At 43.6% G+C, this 15,166-nt stretch overlaps 1 protein-coding gene across 2 annotated transcripts in view; it reads left to right on the top strand.

Moving 5' to 3' along the window:
- Positions 1 to 15,166, top strand: part of snx29 (sorting nexin 29) — a 556,462-nt gene that overhangs the window by 458,941 nt on the left and 82,355 nt on the right. For both annotated transcript variants that reach the window (XM_078418306.1, XM_078418305.1), the window contains one exon: positions 2,154 to 2,294. In XM_078418306.1, coding sequence (XP_078274432.1) covers positions 2,154 to 2,294 — 141 coding nt within the window. The remainder of the gene's footprint in view (positions 1 to 2,153; positions 2,295 to 15,166) is intronic.

The raw sequence follows: 15,166 nt of genomic DNA, 5'->3' as shown, positions 1-15,166 counted from the left end.
ATAATAATAATAATAATAATAATACAGGTATTATTATTCGCTGCTGGACTTCACATCTCTTTCTCTGTCTCCTCGTACGATATTTGACATAGCAAAAATAAAGTTGTAAATTGAGGATGTGTACCCCAAACAATTAATGGCAGAAAGAAAAAAAATCAAATGCTTGTTTAAATAGAGGAATACTCGGTGTAGCAGGCTACACCCGCGGTCTAGGCTTAAGCTCAGGGGTGACCGCGCTTTTGCGGTTGCAGCTCCTAGACTGTGGAACAGCATCCCTCTCCCCATCAGAACTGCCCCCTCCATCGACTCCTTTAAGTCCAGGCTCAAAACCTATTTCTACTCCCTAGCGTTTGAGGCTCATTGAGGAGGCGCTGTGAATTGTTTGCGTGCTACTGTATGTTTCATTTTTTTCCTTAGTACCTAATCAGATGTACAGCACTTTGGTCAACGTGGGTTGTTTTTAAATGTGCTATACAAATAAAATTGACTTGACTTGACTTGACTTGACATTCAAAAACAGTTTGCAATTTAAACATTTCTCAGGTCACTCATCCATATGGTAGATTTTATGAAGGTCATTTTACCTCCAAAATAAGTGGGTTTGGTTTGGGTAGCAAGTTAAATGTTGAAATTCTTAAACGGAATCTAAGCTGTTTCAAATCCTCCTCATCTTCAACAGTCACGGAAACGGAACAAGTTTTCGTGTTCTTGTTCTATGCCTGTATGAAACTTTGCAAGGTACAACAGAAGTCTTTATTACAGTAACTCAATGCTGGCAGCAAGACAACTAAAATGGCTGCCACCCCACACTCCACACTGTGTACAGCCAAGATAACTACGTACAAAACATCTCCCTTTGTCCTGTGCAGCGCCACCTGCTGCACAGGAGGAGCAACGGGTCCTCCCACCCCACACAGTCCATCAAACATCACACAAGTGGCAGGTGATGAATGTACACTTGAGACAGGTCGGGCATTTAACATCTCTTAAGGAGGTTGCTTACCTTCCTTCTAACAGAGAAACAGAGAAAATAGGTGCAGGAGTAGACCATTTGGCCCTTCAAGCCAGCATCGCCATTCAGTATGACCATGGCTGATCATCCAAAATCAGTACCCCGTTCGTGCTTTCCCCATGCCCCTTGATTCCGTTAGCCCTAAGGGCTATATCTAAGTCTCTCTTGAATACATAGTTTCTATTTTTAATTCTGTGCCTGGGTTGTTGGGGCTTTGGGAAACAATACAGGTAAATAGAAAACGAAGGGCTGGATCAGGATTATCAAATGGATTTGGGCCAAGAAAGGCTGATTTCAGACATCCTCACAATCTAATTTGACAACATCAATCGCACCCTGCTTGCCGGCCCCTTCCCTTCTCTATGCTGAGACTCTGCTCATACTAACCAGCAAGCCTACCGGCCTCTGGGCTTCATTCAATTCCACAGCCTACCCTACACATCTGGCAACCAAGCCTGACAGACTGACTTCAAGGCATGAAATCTATTCATGAAACAAGTCACAAACTCAGCAACATTAAAGTTTGGACATGTGTCCAAATATTGCCATTACATTTCCAGCCGGCAACTCCAATACCTTATCACTGTGTATTTCTGGATAAAGCCTTGTGGAATTCTCCTTCAGAGCTTTGTTATCTCTCATCTTTAATTTCATGCTGTTAAATTGAACACATTACTGTTAAGTGGCATGTTTTATTGCAGGAAACTGAAATACTATCATTTTGAAATGAAGTGCCATTTGGTGAAACAAAAAAACTTGCCAACTTCAAGGTGTTAAACATTTAACAGACCCTTCTTTTTCATTTGATTGTTATCTTTTTGTGTTGAGAGAAGATAATGTAGTACCTTTCAACTACCTTCTACATTGGTAGTTGATTTTCATTATCTTGAGTATGACTGTACATCATTGTAGAGATTGTACAATATATAGAGTGCAGATCATTACAGAGTGCAGACTCTTCTTGATAACAGCTTGCTGCAAGCATTGTAAAGTGATAAATCGTCTGGCTCCCATGCGCACAGCTACTTTAAGATTGAAGACAGAAGCTTCATACTTTTACTAAGCATGTAATTGAGTAACAGGATGTTATCTCTATAAGCACCAACATCACCATTCACCATTTGGTTTTGTGTCACGGCAGGTTTACATCCGGATCAAAGATGATGAATGGAATGTGTATCGGAGATACACTGAATTCAGAGCATTGCACAATAGACTACGGACCAAATTCATGACAGTGAACACTTTTCGTTTCCCACCTAAAAAAGCTATCGGAAACAAGGTACTTTAAAGATTTTGTGGAAATGTGCACATTTTTGCCCTTGGTAAATTGTAAATGTTCTAATTTCTAAACTATCATTGGTGTATTCATTTGTTATATATTATATCTGTTTTCATTTTAACTTTTCCAAAGTATCTTAAACTGTGCATTGACTTCAAACTTACATGGAAATAAGACTAACTGATCAAGCAGAAATAGAGAGTATCACAAAATGCTAGAGTAACTCAGCGGGTCAAGCAGCATCTCTGGAGAAAAGGAATGGGTGACGTTTTGGGTCGAGACCCTTCTTCAGTCTGAGTACCCAGTTAATAGCCTCCTCTCCCTTCCACCCCCTTCTCCTCCCTCTGCCTCACCAGGGCTCCCACCTATTTTCCCCCTCCACCCCCCCCCCCCACCCCCCGCGTCCTGCTACTTTCCTTTACTGTCCAAAAACCCCCTCGTCTGTGTCTGCCTGCCACACTTTGTATTGCCTCTCCCCATTCCCAGCTTTCTCCCTCACGTACAATCATTCGAAAGAAGGGTCTCGACCTGAAACATCATCTTTCCATGTTCTCCAGAGATGCTGCCAGACCTGCTGAGTTACTACAGCAGTTTGGTGTCATTTTGTGGACAAAAGGACCAGCAGCGATGTGACTTGGTGTCTGTCCTCTGTGACATCTCCTTCACTGCCATTTCAAGTGCCATTCAGCACTTTCTTGGGCCAAAATATTTACGCCCCTTGAAATTATAGTTCTGCAATACACAGACCTTTTCTTATCTATCTGTTTTCCGTCTTATAATTGGAACTAAACACTATAAGACTATTCAGAGCTTGACTGAATAATTAGTTGTACTGTTTTCCTTCACACCTGGTGATTTTGCATTCAAATTTGTATTATAAAATTCCACAACTTTTTCTTGAGGAGCCGAAACAAACTCTTCTGATGTGCCATATGATTTCAGTTCTACAATCTTTTAACCTCTGTCTCTCGGTAATATGATCCATTGTATCTCAATTACCATATCACCAGTTTTCCATTTTGTTTTTTGTGGATTTATTTTCCCTTTCTCTGAGCCACGTGTAGATAATTGCTTAATGACAGAGGAATCGCACATTCTTCAGGTGAACAATGGACCTGCTTCAATCACAGGCTGCAGTTCCTTCCTGCACAATAGTCTCTTATTTTGATAGTATTTTAAAACCCTGAATCTTCATGTCTTTATATTTCAAAAATAAACTTAAATAATTATATTTAGTTCATAATAAGTTCCGTCACTTCTCGGAGCAGAATTAGGCCATTCGGCCCCATCAAGCCTACATCAAGATTCAATCATGGCTGATCCATCTCCCTCTCTCAACCCCATTCTCCTGCCTTCTCCCCGTAACCCCTAGACGTCATAGCTTTGTCCTTCACTTTGAAATAGTTTGCTGGCCTGAGTTCTTATTGCTGCACCAACGTACCACTGTTTTTCTGTACTTCCGTACTCAATCTTTTTGTTGCAAACGATTTCACGTAATAATGATATCTTCAATTTACAAATAATCCATAAATACTTATAGTAACCTGCTATTCTGAACAAAAAATTGCATTCAGCTCCAAAAAAGAATTGATCCCTTGGTTTGATGTAATAATATCGGAAGTGGAATCTAAATCTACAAGTGGCAGTAATCTAGAGCACAACATGAATCACCAGTCCTGCTCTGAATCCATCCCACTTACCGTGATGGCGGTGCAATATAAATTCATGGTGTTTCCAGTGTCAACTGAGATTTTTCTTTTCAAGGACTGCTGCTCCAATCAATTCTGATGCAGAATAATCCATTTGCTGTCAATAGATTGAAAAGAGTGGGGTCAAGTCTGCTACCCCGGTTTTTTTTCTCTTCCCACTTTTCTTTCCAAATACACAGGACAAGATGTTAGAAATCCAAAGTGCCAAATGTCAACTTGCTCCCGGTGGTGATGGGAGGCTTATGCACTCACCTACGCTCCTCCGATGTTGAGAAAGGCTAGGCAGACACGTCATTGGGGTTATCAAGTGGGCACCTACTTTCATCAACGTTTCGCTGATTGGACCCACGACGTCTCCAGTAGGCTCAGCAGTGCATTCTGGTGCCCCAGAACCACCCCCCTCTGCATCTGCCTAGCCGGCTTATTTGGGAGACCAGATGGGGTCTTTCCTCTTCAGCCAGAGCCACTGCCTACTCCGCTCTGCCACCCGTGATGTTTCCTTGATAGCCTGGCGTAGGGCTTGTCCGCCGATCCCCAGGTCCTTCATCGGTCTTACGGTAGATGTTGCCACAAATCCTCGACCTCCAACTTCTACCGGGCAGATCTTTGCTCTCCAGCCCCGCTGTTCTGCCTCCGCTGCAAGCTCTGTGTAGCGCAGTTTCTTTCTTTCAAAGGCTTCCTGCACAGCATCCTCCCAAGGGACTGTGAGCTCCACAAAATACACCATGCGCTGAGAGTTGGACCAGAGGACAAGATCAGGCCTCAAGTTGGTGATGGCCATCTCTGATGGAACCGTAAGCCGCTGGTCCACGTCCACCAGCATCTGCCAGTCCCGGGCTGCCTCCAGCTGTCCAAACCTGGTCCTTGGTGGAATTTTCCGTTGCCTTTGGTCTCCCTTCTGAACAAAGGCAATTGACATAACTGGGTCGGTTGTTCTGTGCAGCAGGGCATTGTTGGTTGTTCTCCTGCTTTCCAGAGTCGCTGCCAGGCATTTGAGCACTTGGTTATGTCTCCAGGTGTACTGTCCTTGGGAAAGGCTCACTTTACTCAGTTAGGCAACTCAGGACCTGGCTTGGTCAGTGATGAAGATAAATGAACCGTTTGATAATGAATCTATTAGCCCACAACAATGGTAAATGTTGCTTCGTTGCTGTTATTGGTTTTTTCAAATATCAACAAGGATAGTGGATTTATTGGAGACGAGTGGGCAGTGGTAATTGGCCTCAGATTCCTTGGGCTCTGTTTCACTCCCAGGACCATTCTGTGATTATTATGCACCACTCTGGTGGGTCTGTGCTTCTTGTGGAACAGATTATACACTGTGATTGTGATGGGAGATCTCTGAACAGCAACTGAAAATGCAATTCTACGGTTACCACTGTGTCAGAATGGTGACTTAGTGAATCAATGGTACATTTCTCCCTCTTCAAGCACAAGTCCCCAGGTGTACAAGTGGAGAATTACATAAGGTTGACTATACTGCATCTAATTGTAGGTGATCATTTATGCATGAAACTTCTTCTCAGGTCAATTTATTTAAAAAAATTCTACCGACCATTATTATTGCAGTTTAAAATACATTATTGGTAATTTAAAAGGCAAAGGAAGGCAAATCCCAGAAAGAGATTGGGGTCAGTCAATTTTGTCACCATATTTCACATCAGTAACATGCATTGTTTAGTTTAGATATACAGCGCGGAAACAGGCCCTTTCGGCCCACCGTGTCCACGCCAACCAGCGATCCCCGCACATTAACACTATCCTATACCCACTAGGGACAATTTTTACATTTACCAAGCCAATTTACCTGCAAACCTGTACGTCTTTGGAGTGTGGGAAGAAACCGAAGATCTCGGAGAAAACCCACGCAGGTCACGGGGAGAACGTACAAACTCCGTACAGACAGCACCCGTAGTTGGGATTGGACCCAGGTCTCTGGCACTGCATTCGTTGTAAGGCAGCAACTCTACTGCTGCGCCACCCTGCCGCCCGACATTGATGTTTACTAGATGCTGATGGAATGACTATGTTGTAATTTCTCCAATGTATTTGAAGGAGACATAAACAGTATTTCTACGGTAACAATCTAAATTAATGGAAAATCTTATGTGCAAACCGAAAAGTAAGAGAGAGCAAATTAACGCATTGCTGACACACAGCTAAGAAATTATTCCTCTGATAACTAATTCAGGTGGACAGCCACAAATTGGATAATGTTGTTTTCACACAGCAATATCTCTGATAAATCAACTTGTGAATCTTCAGAAGAGTTTGTGATGTTGTTTAAATTCACCCCCACAATGTTTTCTGTAGAGTTTTCTTGATACAATTAAGCTAAACATCAGATGAAACAGATATACACCATCCTCACAGTTAATAGTGTGTACTTAATCGCACAGCAGTGTAGCGTGGGATGGCTACGTGTGCATGGTAAAGCGAAGGTGAAGAAGTAAGGCAATTGAAATAAGTCTTTTGACCAGAGAAGACATGGTACGGTGGCACAGTGGTGGAGTTGCGGCCTTACAGCGCCAGAGACCGGGATTCATTCCTGACTCCGGGTGCTGTCTGTACAGAGTTTGTACGTTCTACCTGTGACCTGCGTGGGTTTTCTCCGGGATCTCTGGTTTCCTCCCACACTCCAAAAACATACAGGATTGTTGGTTAATTGGCTTGGTATAGTTGTGTATTGGCCCTATTGTGTTGGATAGAGTTAGTGTGCGGGAATTGCTGGTCGGCTCGGAGTCCGTGCCCCAAAGGACCTGTTCCCGCACTATATATCTAAACTAACCTAACCATCTCTAAACAAAACTAAAGTGCTGGAGTAACTCGGAGGATCAGGCAGCATTTCTGGAGAAATTGGATCAGTGAAGTTTCAGGTTGGGGCTCCTCTTCAGACTGATTATCCGAAAGAAAGCTGGAAGAGACCAGGATTCATTGCCTCAATGATTCAATGGTACTTTATTGTCTCATGTATCTTAGTACAATGAAATGCTTTGTTTGACATACAACCCGGTAAAATCACGTAGCAGACCTCACCAAGGCAGTACAGAAGTGTTGCCACGTTTTGCCGCTGACAAAGATACAAAAGTTCACCGAACATTCCTAACTACTGCACCTGGCAACAGCCCCCCCCATCCCGCCGGGTCCCACCGTTCTTGGCGGCCCCTTCACCAGGTCCCCCTTCATTCACGGTGACTAACCCCCCCTCCCCATTGTTCCCCTTCGTTCTTGGCGCACCCCCTCCCACTCCCCCTGACGGGTCCCCCTTTGTTCTTGATGGTCCTTCTCACTCTCGGATGGCCTCCTTCGGCTCCCTGATAGCTCTCCTTGCTCTCAACAGTCTCCTCGCTCTCCAACGGCCCCCTCGCACTCCAATGGCCCTCCTTGCTCCACGACAGTCGCCTTGCTCTCAGATAGCCCTCCTTGCTCCACAATGGTCTCCTCGCTCCACGACGGCCCTCCTCGCTCCATGACGGTCCCCTCACTCTCAGATGGCCCTCTTCGCAGGACAAAGCCTGGCAGGTAACAGGTTGATACAGGTGAGGAGAGTTTTGGATAGGCAGATGGTTGGTCAAAGGCCAGAGATGAAAAAACAAAAGGTGCAAGAGGAAAGAAGTGAAGAGTTGTGAATTGTGAAGCTAGAAGAAGGAATAAAGGTGGAAGGGAAACCGGGAGGAAGGAGAAGAATAGGTGTAAGTCCAGGTGGGGTACGGGGTGGGGGAGGTAGAATGAGAGGGGGAGGTTGTTTAATATCAGTTTAGTTTATTGTCACTTGTTCCAAGGTACAGTGGAAAGCTTTTGTTGTGTGCTAACCAGCCAGCGGAAAAACAATACATGATTACAATCAAGCCATTCACAGTGTACAGATACATGATAAGGGTATAATGTTTAGCGCAAGAAAAAGCCAATAAAGTCTGATCAAAAATATTCCGAGGGTCACCAATGAGGTGATTGCTCTCTAGTTGTAGTAGGATGGTTCAGTTACTTGATAACAGTTGGGTAGAAACTGTTCCTGAATCTGGAGATGTACGTTTGACACTCCCATACCTTTTCCCCGATGGGGGAGGGGAGAAGAGGGAGTGGCCAGGGTGCGACTTGTCCTAGATTATGCTGCTGGCCTTGCCGAGGCAGCATGAGGTATAAATGGAGTCATTGGAAGGGAGGTTGGTTTGTGTGATGGTCTGGGCTGCGTCCACATTTCGTTGGATTTTCTTGTGGTCTTGGGTGGAGCTGTTCCCAAACCAAGATGTGATGCATCCTGATAAAATGCTTTGTACGGTGCATCTGGTGCTGTATGTTCAGTCCTCTGCCTCTATACCAACTATACCCATAACTGTGAAGGAAGACATAGTTCCAAAACCAACTTCAAATTCAACTGCAATACAATCAATGTTGGATCAATAACAGATAACGCTGAATCAGAGTACAGGAGAGGGGTTGTTCATCTGGTTCAGAGGTGCCAGAACAACAAAACTTACTCTCAATGTCCGAAAGACCAAGGAGCTGATTGTTGACTTCAAAGAAAGTCATGAAGCTGTCTTCATCAGCAAGATGGCAGTGGAGAGATCTCTGATGATCTGCCCTGAGCCCAGCACATTGAAGCAATCACAAAGGAAGCTCATCAATGCCTCGACTTACTTCGAGGCCCAACAGCTGAGGAAACACAATCTGCCACAGGCAATGATGGTCCAGTTCTACACTGCCATTGTAGAGTCCATCCTCACCTTCTCCATCATGGTCTGGTTTGGCTCAGCCACCAAGCACGACATCCGGAGGCTGCAACGAATCATTCGATCAGCTGAGAAGGTTGTTGGCTGCAACCTTCCCCCCATTGACGAACTGTACACTGCAAGGGCCAGGAAGCGAGCGGGCAAGATCATCTCTGACCCCTCTCACCCTGGTCACAAACTCCTTGAAGCACTTCCCTCTGGAAGGCGACTCCAGACTGTCAAAGCAGCCACAGCCAGACATAAAAACAGCTTTGTTTTCGCGAGTAGTAGCTCTACTCAACAACCAAAAGTCTGTAGTCTCTTTTTGCTCTGGTTTATTTCACTCACACATTTAAACTGTAATATTGTATTCTTAATGTTTTATGCTTTATTCTTAATTGTTTACTTTATGTTCGTGTTGTTACTTGCGAATGGAGCGCATTCCTTGTATGTGTACATACTTGGCCAATAAATGTATTCGTTCATTCATTCATTCATTCATTCATTCATTCATTCATTCATTCATTCATTCATTCATTCATTCTTTCATTCTTTCATTCTTTCATTCATTCATTATTTCATTCTTTCATTCAAGTTTGAGGAGAATCGGCATGTTGCCAAGTACTCAGTGGCACAAAGGTAGAGTTGCTGCCTTACAATGCCAGAGACCCCGGTTCGATTCTGTCTGTACAGAGTTTGTGTGTTCTCCCTGTGACCGCGTGGGTTTTCCCCGGGCGCTCCAGTTTCCTCCCACATTCCAAAGACATGCAGGTTTGTAGGTTAATTGGTTTCTGTAAAATGTTCCTAGAATGTAGTGTTAGGGCGATCGTTGGTCAGCATGGACTCGGTGGGATAAAGGGCCTGCTTCAACGCTGTGTCACTAACAGATGAGATCAGTTTAACTGGGCATTATGTTCAACATATACATTGTGGGCCGAAGGGCCCGTTCCTGTGCTGTACTGTTTTATCTTCTAAGTTAGAATCTCACTGATCTGTTCCCACTGCATGTGGTGATTAAATACTCTTGACTCTTGAACATAGTGCTGGGCACTGGTAGTACTTCTATTCCAAAATTTGATTTTATTGACCCTCATAGAACGTAACTGTTTAGGAGAGTTTATCGCAGAACCGTTTCCAGATGGCAAAAATCATTTTTACACAAGCCACCACAAGTGACATTCCACCCCAAGATAATCTTCAGCTAAAATGGTGTGCACATCTTTAATGGTGTAGAGCTGGGTTAATACAAAGGGCAATTGAGAATCAATAAATATGATAGTTTTGAGAATGTTTGCAAGTTACAAATTGATTGGTGTATTTTGAATTATCCAAAACTAATTATGACACAGAAATGGGCATTGCACATTGTGTGGTTTTGTTTAAATCTCACGCAAAGATTTCTTAATAAAAGGAGTCTCCATTGCAGTTTTCTCAAGATGGTTTTAAAATTAGCATGATTTATTTAAGTCATAAATCAAGATTTCTATACTCATCATTTATGTGTTAATTCCAGACTTAATATTGTCATGCTTTATCCAGATGCTTCGCAGATGCACAAATCTGTCTTCAATTCTACGCCTGGAATGCAGCCAAAACTGCATTCACTTGACCCACTCACTATTGGCTGCATAGTACACGTAAAACATAGCTGAAACATAGCCAAGAAATCAATCTTCTGCTACTTTTTACAATGAATATCCATAGCATTCTGAACCCACGGCATTTCAGGTGAGATAGTACAAACTACTACAAAGACCCTCCTCTGCCCTGCCATGACTCCATTGTTGTTAACAGGTTGACCAGGGTGATCTTGCTAAAATCACGGCTGAGATATTCATTTTTGTATTCAATTCCCAAGTTCATTTAAAGACATTCACCGATAGAAATGTATTCTTTACAAGGAGGTTCACCAATCCAACTACCCAACTGCACCTTTTTTCTTCCTGACCTAATCTCCATGGCAAACTACTCAAGCTACAAGCAACCTGCAAAAGGATCTCAGCGAGTCGAGAAGTATCTGTGGTTATTCAGGAATGGCTGGCGTTTCGTGTCAAAATATTGCGACAGAATCCTGAGCTCTTTAAAAGACCAAGGCCCCCTTCATTCCTTGTCATTTGGGGATCTCTCTCCATCTCAAATATAACCTCATGTTACCTTTGAACATGGAGATTGAGTCTTTGAACATTGTTCCATGGGAGATGTTCCCATGGGAACATGGGAGATTGTTACTCCCATCTTCCTTGCCTCAGGACCATTCTAGGCTGTTGCTACTGATCTCTGTTACATTGAAACTTTGCTACTCGTTGCTGTATTTGGATGATCACCTAAATGCTCGAATGACAGAGGGGAAACTTCACCCACTTTGCCTTCAGCTGACAGAAGCAGTCTGAATAGGCTCGGAGGTTTTCCTTCATTAAAGCTTATCTGCATTCGTCTAGGGATTTGTAGAGTTCTTGTAGAGATTTCCATGGCAACCTCCTGCCTGGAGCACCTGGCCATATCCCTGGAGTGTGTCGCCCCTTTGCACAAAGAATATGCCTCTTGCAAACACTGTTCCTCTACAAAGGGCCACTTTTCAACATAATTGTATAAGGGATAAGAGAGTTGTAAAAACAAGCCTGAAGGCTTTGTGTCTCAATGCAAGGAGTATACGTAATAAGGTGGATGAATTAAATGTGGAGATAGTTATTAATGATTATGATATAGTTGGGATTACGGAGACATGGCTCCAGGGTGACCAAGGCTGGGAGCTCAACATCCAGGGATATTCTATATTCAGGCGGGATAGACAGAAAGGAAAAGGAGGTGGGGTAGCGTTACTGGTTAGAGAGGAGATTAAAGCAGTGGAAAGGAAGGACATTAGCTTGGAGGAAGTGGAATCGATATGGGTAGAACTACGAAACACTAAGGGGCAGAAAACGCTAGTGGGAGTTGTGTACAGGCCACCTAACAGCAGTAGTGAGGTTGGGGATGGCATCAAGCAGGAAATTAGAAATGCGTGCACTAAAGGTGCAGCAGTTATAATGGGTGAGTTCAATCTACATATAGATTGGGTGAACCAAACTGGCAGGGGTGCTGAGGAAGAGGATTTCTTGGAATGTTTGAGAGATGGTTTTCTAAACCAACATGTCGAGGAACCAACGAGAGAACAGGCCATTCTAGACTGGGTATTGAGTAATGAGGAAGGGTTAGTTAGCACTCTTGTTGTGCGAGGCCCCTTGGGTCAAGAGTGATCATAATATGGTAGAGTTCTTCATTAGGATGGAGAGTGACAAAGTTAATATAGAAACAAGTGTTCTGAACTTAAAGAAAGGTAACTTTGAGGGTATGAGGCGTGAATTGTCCAAGATAGACTGGCGATTGATGCTGAAAGGGTTGACGGTGGACATGCAATGGAAGGCATTTAAAGGTCGCATGGATGAACTACAACAAGTGTTCATCCCAGTTTGGCAAAAGAACAAACCAGGAAAGGTAGTGCATCCGTGGCTAACAAGGGAAATCAAGGATAGTATTAAAACAAAAGATGAAGCATACAGATTAGCCAGAAAAAGTAGCATACCAGAGGACTGGGAGAAATTCAGAGTCCAGCAGAGGAGGACAAAGGGCTTAATTAGGAAAGGGAAAATAGATTATGAGGGAAAACTGGCAAGGAACATAAAAACTGACTGCAAAAGCTTTTATAGATATGTCAAGAGAAAAAGATTAGTTAAGGCAAATGTAGGTCCCTTGCAGTCGGAAACAGGTGAATTGATCATAGGGAACAAGGAGATGGCAGACCAATTGAACAAATACTTTGGTTCTGTCTTCACTAAGGAAGACATAAACCGTCTGCCGGAAATAGCGGGGGACCGGGGGTCTAATGAGATGGAGGAACTGAAGGAAATCCAGGTTAGTCGGGAAGTGGTGTTAGGTAAATTAAATGGATTAAAGGCAGATAAATCCCCAGGGCCAGATAGGCTGCATCCCAGGGTGCTTAAGGAAGTAGCCTCAGAAATAGTGGATGCATTAGTGATAATTTTTCAAAACTCTTTAGATTCTGGAGTAGCTCCTGAGGACTGGAGGGTAGCTAATGTAACCCCACTTTTTAAAAAGGGAGGGAGAGAGAAAACGGGGAATTATAGACCAATTAGCCTAACATCGGTAGTGGGGAAAATACTAGAGTCAGTTATTAAAGATGTGATAGCATCACATTTGGAAAGTGGTGAAATCATCGGACAAAGTCAGCATGGATTTACCAAAGGAAAATCATGTCTGACGAATCTTATAGAATTTTTCGAGGATGTAACTAGTAGAGTGGATAAGGTAGAACCAGTCGATGTGTTATATCTGGACTTTCAGAAGGCCTTCGACAAGGTCCCACATAGGAGATTGGTGTACAAACTTAAAGCACACGGTATTGAGGGTTCAGTGTTGAGGTGGATAGAAAATTGGTTGGCGGACAGGAAGCAAAGAGTAGGAATAAACGGGTCCTTTTCAGAATGGCAGGCAGTGACTAGTGGGGTACGGCAAGGCTCAGTGCTGGGACCCCAGTTATTTACAGTGTATATTAATGATTTGGACGAGGGAATTGAATGCAACATCTCTAAGTTTGCGGATGACATGAAGCTGGGTGGCAGTGTTAGCTGCGAGGAGGATGCTAGGAGGCTGCAGAGTGACTTGGATAGATTAGGCGAGTGGGCAAATGCATGGCAGATGCAATATAATGTGGATAAATGTGAGGTTATCCACTTTGGCGGCAAGAACAGGAAAGCAGAGTATTACCTGAATGGTGACCGATTGGGAGAAGGGGAGATGCAACGTGACCTGGGTGTCATGGTGCACCAGTCATTGAAAGCAAGCATGCAGGTGCAGCAGGCAGTGAAGAAAGCGAATGGTATGTTGGCATTCATAGCAAGAGGATTTGAGTTTAGGAGCAGGGAGGTTCTGCTGCAGTTGTACAGGGCCTTGGTGAGACCGCACCTGGAGTATTGTGTGCAGTTTTGGTCTCCTAATCTGAGAAAAGACGTTTTTGCCTTAGAGGGAGTACAGAGAAGGTTCTCCAGATTGATCCCTGGGATGGCGGGACTTTCATATGAGGAAAGACTGGATAGACTGGGCTTGTATTCGCTGGAATTTAGAAGATTGAGGGGGGATCTTATAGAAACATATAAAATTCTTAAGGGGTTGAAGAGGCTAGATGCGGGAAGATTGTTCCCGATGTTGGGGGAGTCCAGAACCAGGGGTCACAGCTTAAGGATAAGGGGGAAGTATTTTAGGACCGAGATGAGAAAACATTTCTTCACACAGAGAGTGGTGAGTCTGTGGAATTCTCTGCCACAGAAGTTAGTTGAGGCCAGTTCATTGGCTATATTTAAGAGGGAGTAAGATGTGGCCCTTGTGGCTAAAGGGATCGGGGGTATGGAGAGAAGGCAGGTACAGGTTACTGAGCTGGATGATCAGCCATGATCATATTGAATGGCGGTGCGTACAGGCTCGAAGGGCCGAATGGCCTACTCCTGCACCTATTTTCTATGTTTCTATGTTTCTAACATATTCAGGTGACACTGATCCGATGAAAGAACACTCCCACATATTTCCCTCAATGTAGCAAACATTCATTCAGTGGTGATGCTCCTCAAGAGCTGGAAGACTGTAGTTGGCATTGTGTGCAACACTTTCAGGGCTGACGTTGTGTACTGCACTTGCTGAGTTAAATGGTAACCAAAGCAAAAACTCGCAACACATCTTCAGAGATATATCACCATCTATATCTCTCATTTCCCTTTCCCCTGACTCTCACTGAAGAAGGGTCTCGACCTGAAACGTCACCAATTCCTTCGCTTCGAGATTCTGCCTGTCCCGCTGAGTTACTCCAGCTTTTTGTGTCTATCTTCAGTTTAAACCAGCATCTGCAGTTCCTTCCTACGCATTCAGAGAAATAACATCAGTTTCAGCACAACATTACGCATGTACACTTGATATTGCTCTTCAGTGAATGACATATTTATGTTCCCTCTCTTTATGTGACTTCCACAGTGTTAAGGTTCCACTTCAGTGCCAGAACAATGGTGTAAAGCTGTTTCTAAGCCTTGAGCTCTTAATTACCTTTCACATGAGCAAGGCAAAATTATGACCTTCAGTCGGAATGGCAGTTAATCTTAAATGATCTCATGCATGTATGTTTATTGATTAGACCTTGTCAACTAAAAAAAGATGCAGATTTAGTGTAGCTGGAGGGACGTGGTTTGTGTTTTATGTAACAAAATATGTTGTTATGCTTTCCTGTGAGCTGTAAGCTTGAAAACTGGTGACTACCAAGTGTTCTTGTACCTGTGGAAGATTAGCACAAGGCATCAATGAAATAACAGCTGTAAAATTGGTGCACTGATCCACTTTAGCTTTATGTTCACATAGATTAATGTATGTGCAGACAAGTGTAGATAAGTGAAAGCCAATTGAGTTTAATACCAGAAAA

This window comes from Rhinoraja longicauda, chromosome 21 (assembly GCF_053455715.1).
Source record: "Rhinoraja longicauda isolate Sanriku21f chromosome 21, sRhiLon1.1, whole genome shotgun sequence".
Classification (NCBI taxonomy): domain Eukaryota; kingdom Metazoa; phylum Chordata; class Chondrichthyes; order Rajiformes; family Arhynchobatidae; genus Rhinoraja; species Rhinoraja longicauda.
Note: the sequence above shows the minus strand (reverse complement) of the source record. Positions and strands in the feature narration are given on the sequence as shown.